The 7,451-nt window shown below is 46.4% G+C and overlaps 1 protein-coding gene across 10 annotated transcripts in view; it reads right to left on the bottom strand.

Annotated features, from left to right (window-relative positions):
* The window catches only part of Tmem150b (transmembrane protein 150B), a 9,308-nt gene extending 2,176 nt beyond the window's left edge, over positions 1-7,132 (bottom strand). The window contains exons 1-6 of one of the 10 annotated variants that reach the window (XM_031385150.1): positions 7,016-7,132; positions 6,197-6,273; positions 5,830-5,889; positions 5,680-5,747; positions 5,157-5,284; positions 2,366-2,549 (exon numbers count right to left, since the gene is read on the bottom strand). In XM_031385150.1, coding sequence (XP_031241010.1) covers positions 2,366-2,549; positions 5,157-5,284; positions 5,680-5,747; positions 5,830-5,889; positions 6,197-6,273; positions 7,016-7,018 — 520 coding nt within the window. In that variant the 5' untranslated portion in view covers positions 7,019-7,132. Of the gene's footprint in view, positions 1-2,365; positions 2,550-5,156; positions 5,285-5,679; positions 5,748-5,829; positions 5,947-6,196; positions 6,766-6,908 lie in introns of those variants that run through there. The other 9 variants (XM_031385141.1, XM_031385149.1, XM_031385140.1 and 6 more) reach the window with 9 other exon arrangements.
* Positions 7,133-7,451: the final 319 nt, after the last annotated feature.

The following is a 7,451-nucleotide window of genomic DNA, read 5'->3' on the forward strand; positions in this document are numbered from 1 at the left end:
TTTTTTTTTTTAATGTACTTTTCTCATCTGTCTGTAAGTTATTCTTCACTAAAAAATTTTACTAAAGTTAGTTACAAAATACAGTTATTTGGAAGGGGTCTAGATAGTGAACCCAGCACCTTTCCTAGGCAAGCTCTTTACCACTGAGTTGTATCTTTAGCTTCTTGATACGGTCTGCCTGGCACAGAAATTATCCTCCTGCCTCAGCATTCCTGGTGCTAGCATTGCAGCTGTTCACCAAATCTGGCTCCATTCATGGATTTAAAAGTTTCTTAAAAGTGGTAGGCAAACCCCAGAGGGATGATTCAATGCTTATGAACACTGACTGCTTTGATCCCAGCACTTGGGAGGCAGAGTCAGGCAGACCTGTGAATCCGAGGCCAGCCTGGTCTTCACAGTGAGTTCCAGGACAGCCAGGGCTACACAGAGAAACCCTGTCTCAAAAAAAACCTAAGAGACAAAAAAAGAACCTGGGATATGATTACCAGCACCCACATGTTGGCTCACAACCATTCATAACTCTAGTTGCAGGGGATCCAACACCTTTTTCTGACCTCTGTAGGCACCAGACACACACACAGTGCATATATGTAATACTGGCAAAATATTTATACCCACCAAATAAAATAACAAATCTAAAAAAATGCCGGGCGTGGTGGCGCACGTCTTTAATCCCAGCACTTGGGAGGCAGAGGCAGGCGGATTTCTGAGTTCGAGGCCAGCCTGGTCTACAGAGTGAGTTCCAGGACAGCCAGGACTACACGGAGAAACCCTGTCTCGAAAAACCAAAAAAAAAAAATAAATAAATAAAAAAAAAATAAAAAAAGAAAGAAAGAAAGAAGCCAAAGGCTGGGATAGGCAAGGTGGTTCAGCGAGTGAGGGTGCTTGCCACCAAGCCTGTAATCACATGGTAGAAAAAAAAACCACGTGGTGTCCGGGTAGTGGTGGTGCACACCTTTAATCCCAGTACTTGGGAGGCAGGTGGATTTCTGAGTTCAAGACCAGTCTCATCTACAGAGTGAGTTCTAGGACAGCCAGGGCTACACAGAGAAACCCTGTCTTGAAAAACCAAAAGAAAAAGAAGAAGAAATCACATGGTAGAAAAAAATCTCAACGTTGTAGCACAGGAGCACCCACACATATACATTCATAGGCACACACCAAATAAACAAATGTTTACAAAGGGTGAAGTAGGGCTGGAGAGTGTAGCTCAATTGGTAGAGGGCTTGCCTAATGTGAAAAGCCTTGAATTCAGCCCTCAGAATCTGGGGAAAAAAGCAAGGTGTGGTGCCCCACACCTAGAATCCTAGTAATTAGAAGGAAGATCAAAGTCCTGGGTCACCTTTGGCTACACAGTGAGTTTGAAGCCACCCTGGACTGCATAGCTGGCTTTTCATCTCTCTCTCTGTCTGTCTCTGTCTCTGTCTTTCTCTCTCTTCTCTCTCTCTCTCTCTCTCTCTCTCACACACACACACACACACACACACACACACACAAACACACCTGACTGGCTCTATTAGTAACATTTCTGATTATGCCAGAGCAAATACTCCTTCCCGTCTAGGCCATGTTGGATCACTAGTGAACACTCTAGTTGGGAAATGATGGTTGAGCAACTAACTGGTCTTTTGGAGCGCACAAGTCATCTGCAACCCATCACTAACTCCAACTAAGACTCTCAGCCTGTCCAAGAGACTAACACTGTCTGAGCCTGCTGCAGCTCTTCAGCACCCAGAAGACATTTGACATGGCTGGCTAGTGCCCCTACCAGCCGATTATCAGCAGAATCTTCTCCTATTGCCTATTTGCACATGCTCCATGCCAGGCATGGATCTAAGCATCTCACAGACAGTTCTAGTTCTTCCTCACATACGGAGGTCAGCTTGTTAACTACCTGCATTTTCACAGGGCAGGTCTCACTGTGTAGCACAGGCTTGCTTCAGACTCACAGTGATCCTTTTGCGTCAGCCTCAGCTACCTGCATTTCATAAGTGTGGAAACTGAGGCACTTCAGGGATATAAGAAACCAACAGAAGTTTCCCTACGTAATATATGGAGAAACTGAGGTTCCTGAGCAACCAGTCTGAACTCAAAGTCAGTCCTATCTACCACACTTGTTTTGTTTCTGGGACAAAGGTCAACCACATAGCCTAGGCTGACCTTCAACTCACAATCCTCCCTCCCTGGCATTAGGATTACAGGCTTGTGCCACCATGCCTGGTTCCCACCTTCTGCTTGGGAGCTGTGATCCTGGATGGACACTAAGGCCCAGACACACGAAGGGTCACCCACTGTGGTACACAGCAAAGAGAACAAGCCTAAAGAGAAGCCATCTTTGACCAGTCCTCACCCCTAGGAAGGATACTGGCCACGATGAGGATGGTGGAGAGGCTGCAGAGGCTCAGGCGCAGAGGCCTAATCCAGTGGGGCCCAGGTTGGGGCAGGCCTTTCATCCACCAGGACAGAAAGAACTGTAGCCAGAAGTACAGGTTGCCCAGGATGAAGGCCAGAAAGGCCCCTGCCAGGTGTGTGGGCCTCTGGTTCTTCTCCTAAGGAAAGGGAGGAGAATTGAGAATAAAATTATGGCAACAGCGGGAGGATGATAGGAAGAAGAGACTTTGAACTAACAGAGTTGAAAGTGCAAAACCCAGGACCGATGGAATAGCTCAGGTGGTAAATGCTTACAGAGGAAGCGGAGAAGTAACACCTAAAAGTTGTCCTCTGACCTCCACCTACATACTCAGCACACACGTACCTCCCCTCCCCTCTCTCTCTCTCTCTCTCTCTCTCTCTCTCTCTCTCTCTCTCTCTCTCTCTCTCTCTCTCTCTCACACACACACACACACACACACACACACACACACACACACACACACAAATAGAACCTGACACCCTATCACCAACTTTCAGATTAGGTACCTTGGCCCTTATTAGCTCAACAAAGCCATCATAAAACTTTTTTTGTTGTTTATGTGCATGCCACATGTCCGGAGGCCAAAAGAGGGTGCTGGGTCCAGTGAAATTAGAGTTATAAGCGATGAGTGCTAGGAACCAAATTTAGGTCCTCCAGAAGACCAACGAGTGTTGCTATTAAATGGCTCAACCATTTAGATTTAAATTCATTGCTAAGTCCTCAACCCTCAATATTAACAATAGCACCTCCCACAAAGTAGATGTTCAGGAAACATGCATAGAATAAATTTTGCATTCTCAAAGTGGGGAGAAGTAAATGTACCCCAAAGGGAAAAGTTCTGCTTATTAGTTTTAGGAGTTTTTGTTTGTTTGTTTGTTTGTTTGTTTGTTTGTTTTGTCTTCTTTTGTTTGAGACAGAGTCTGTCTGCTTCTTTACCCCAACTTCTGGATTAAACCTAGGATTTTATGCATCAGGGCAATCACCCTACCTAGCTACAGTCCCAGCTCTAGAGACAGGGTCTCACAGAGCCCAGGCTAGCCTTGAACTCCTGATCCTCCACCTCCCAAGCACTGCAGTAATAGGTTTGAGCTACTATGCCCAGCAAAATGTGGGGGTTTTGTTTGTTTTAAATATTTCACTTATTTTGTGGGAGCAAGGTGGTGTGACACAAGTGTAAAGTCAGAGAATAAGGTACCAGAGTCAGTTCTCTCCTTCTATCAGATATGAGCTCTGAGGGTCAAACTCAGCTTATTGGACTTGGTTGCAAGTGCTTTCACATGATGAACCATCTCAACAACTCCCACATTTTGATACTTGACAGGTGAAATTTTCTCAGCTACGATAATGGTTTGTGACTTCCAGAAACACATGTTAAAATATATATAAGTAGGTTTTTTTGGTTTGGGGTTTGGGGGGGTTGTTTTGGGGTTTTGTTTGTTTGGTTGGTTGTTTGGTTGGTTGGTTGGTTCCTTAGTTTTTTGAGATGGGGTTTCTCTGTGTACCCCTGGTTGTCCTGGAACTCACTTTGTAGACAAGGTTTGCCTAGGACTCAGAGATCCATCTGCCTTTGCCTTCAGCATGCTGGAATTAAAGGCATGCGCTATCATGTTTGGCATAGGTATTTTTTTAAATGCCACATATGATAGCACACACATGTCATCTTAGCTGAAGCAGGACAATGCCACGTTCAAAGCCAGTCTTGGCTATATAGTAAGTTCCAGGACTGCCTCAACTAGAAGTAAACCTTGTTTTTAAAAAAAAAAAAAAATCATGAAAGATCATGGTAGTGGTACTGCCGTACAATGCCAGCACAGTGGAGACAGACACAAGAGAAACCTAAATTCAAATTCGACATAGATACATGAGTCATGGAGGGAGATGAAAACTGGAGAAAGAGCTAAGAACATTCCTTGGAAAGGCACAATAATAATATTAGGGACTGAGAAGGCAGGCTCAGTCTATACAGTGCTTTCCTGGGTTTGGTTCCCAGTGCCCCATAAAACAGGAGTGAGGCTCACCTGTAATCCCAGAACTCAAGAGGTAGAGGCAAAAGGTCTAGGGAAGAAAGTCCTTTAGGAAGGAATATAATAGCGGTAACACAGTCATGGGTTGAGAGACATAGGAACAAATAAGCAAGCAAGCAAATAAATTTAGAAAATAACCGTGGAAGCAGTCTTAATATACTGTAGTCTCACCCACCCTGCACCTCCCCATCTTTCAGCCAAAAGAAACTGACATCAGAAGAGACTGGACATCAGAGACAGAACATAAAATACAGTAACAAAATAGACCAGTGAGATTTTTCTTATCCTTTGTCGGTTCATTCATTCTAAAGTTAATCTACAGATCTTCATGAATGCCAGAACTAGAATCTGTGGATCTCTGTTAATTTCTGAACACCCACAGATAAGCTAGATTGCCCTAGAGTACAGCTTACGGGAACTGAATAGAATTCCATGGAGATTCTGATAAGACTCAAATTCTGATAAGTCATTGTACCACATTGCAATAATTTCATGATGGAAACGAGGCAGATAATGGTGGCTGCAATACAATCCTCCGAGGGTTCCACAGCCTAATACAAACGGGACACTCCATAAAGCCCTCTAGAGCGTAAGAGTCGAGAGAACTACAAATCCCAGAAAGGCTTGCGAGCCGAGTACACAGAAAGAGCCACCAGAAGCCGCGGGAAACATAGGGAAATGTAGTCCAGTTTCCAACGGTGGACCCTAGCATACCTCACCTGAAAGTTGCCTACTATGGAGGTACCCAGGGCACAGAGGATCCCCGACCACAGAATTAGCTGGTTTTGCCACGTTTTGACGTCCCAGTCCCGGAGTTGGTGATAACGGACAATGCAGATCCAAACAGCTAGGAAAGAGAAGTGAGCAAGAGCCTGACTCATCACAGGATCCGCTGAAGGGAGGATTTGAACCAGGAAAAGGCTGGTGTCGAAGTTAAACATAGGATAAGGGAAGAAGGGATTTAGAGGTACAGGACTTGGAGGTTTGAGGGAGACCGGCTGGGATGTGGACTCCTGAGTCTGAGGGAGAAGGGCTGGGGTATGGACTCCGGGTCTGAGAGAGAACTGGGTTCTATACTTCTGGGTGGGAGGAAGGAGGTCTGGGGCCTGAACCTTGGGGTCTGAGGGAAGAAGGCTCCTGGCTCTCAGGGAAACCAGCTGCTCTGATATGGGGAAGGAGGAGATGGGGACCCTTTAGGCAGCTCTGGGCTGACAGTGAAAGGAAAGGTCTAGAAATACTTACCTAGAGCAGCTCCTATATTGAGGACTTGGCCGAAAATGCAGCTCTGGGGAGCATAAGAGCCACAGTTACTGCAAAAGAAGAACAGGGTCATCCTTTGGCTCCTCCCAGACAAGACCCTCTATCCCCCATCACCTCCTCAGCCATAAAAACCTGATAAAGGGGAAGCCTTTGTCGAGGTCCACAGAACCGTTAACCACAGCGATTGCAAAACTGAGACGAGAGGAATACAGGAAGTCAGTAAGGAGATCTTGTGGATAGCTTTCCTTTCTGTTCGCCAAACAAAACACTTCACTGTGTTAATGGACTTCTGGTCTCCATCCCTTGTCACAAGAAGCCATCCAAAAACCAGCTGTCCTCCCTCAGACTCAAAAATCCAGACACTAGCCCTCCTCCCTCAGACCTGGAATCCAGTCTCCAGCCCTCCTCCCTCAGACCTAGGAATCTAGCCTTCCTTCAAAAGTCCAGACCCCAATCTTCCTCCCTCAGACCCAAGCATCCTAAGGCCTCTGCTACTTACACAATCCAGATGCCAGCTATAGCCCACAGAACTAAGATGACAGGCAGCAAGGACAGGTAATTCCACATTGCTGGGCTCTGCAGTAGACGTGAAGAAGCTGGGTCTCCAAGCTGGGTCAGCAAGCACCTGGTCTTTAAGTGTGTGGTCCTGAACACAGCCCACCTGCTTCTGTGGCCCCACTGGTTGGAAGACTGATGCCGGCCTGCCCTTGCTCCAGGCTCTTTTCCCTACCTTCCTCAGACCCAATCAACTGATGTTTGTCTGTCTTCCTGGCTCTTCACTGCCAGTTCCCAAGCTCCAGTTTCCCTTAGGGTCCTCACCTTTCCAAGTTCCCTCAAAGTGGAGAGATCCACTTCCTTGATACATTTAGATCTAAGTGAAAGTACCAGGAAAGAAGGGATTTAATTCCAGGTGTGGCAAAAGAAGGCAGGTCTCCGCATTCCCGAAGAGGCAAAGTCCAGGCTGAGTGTGTATGAGATATTGGGCCTTGGGTCTAATCAGTAGTCACCTTCTGTAAGCTACCTAAACAACCACTTCCTGTCTCAGATTCGTAAAAGGGACACCCTCGCTTCAGGGAGCCCTTAACTTCCTTCCTACAGTTTTGTGGGTTCAACGTCCAAATTCCCTGGTACTTTATCCTCCACAAACTACATACAGCCCCCTAGAATGCATATATACATGTCACTTCTGGAGTCCAGCCACCATTACCTACCTGCAAATGCAGGTCTCTTTTCTGGATTCTTCTATAGCCCCTGCTGACCTGGAATTGGTGATGTTCCCCGTCCTGTCCCCTGAATAGCTGGAATTATATTCACGTACCATTAGGCTGCTTGTCCGTTCTGGATTTGTGCTTTCTGGTTCAGTCTTTTGGGTTGCTTGATGTGTGATCTTGATGATCCCACCCCACGTCCTCCTCTCCTCTTCCCTTCCCCTCACCCTTTCTTTTTCTGTTCTGACAAGAGTTCCCCAAAATGGGCAGGGTGTGGGTGGGAAAGTGGTGATAAGATCCCCATCTGAAATCCCTACCCCCACAAGCAGTTCCTTAGTCTTTATATCTTTGTTTTCTGAGACAGAATCTTAGTACATAGCCTAGACTGGCCTCAAATGCGAGATCCTCCTAGCTCAGCCTTCCTGGTGCTAGGAATAGGGCCAAGAGAGACAGCTCAGTGGATAAAAGTTCTTGTTCTGGCCAGGCAGTGGTGGCGCACGCCTTTAATCCCAGCACTTGGGAGGCAGAGGCAAGCAGATTTCTGAG

Source organism: Mastomys coucha, unplaced genomic scaffold (assembly GCF_008632895.1).
Source record: "Mastomys coucha isolate ucsf_1 unplaced genomic scaffold, UCSF_Mcou_1 pScaffold21, whole genome shotgun sequence".
In the NCBI taxonomy this organism is placed as follows: domain Eukaryota; kingdom Metazoa; phylum Chordata; class Mammalia; order Rodentia; family Muridae; genus Mastomys; species Mastomys coucha.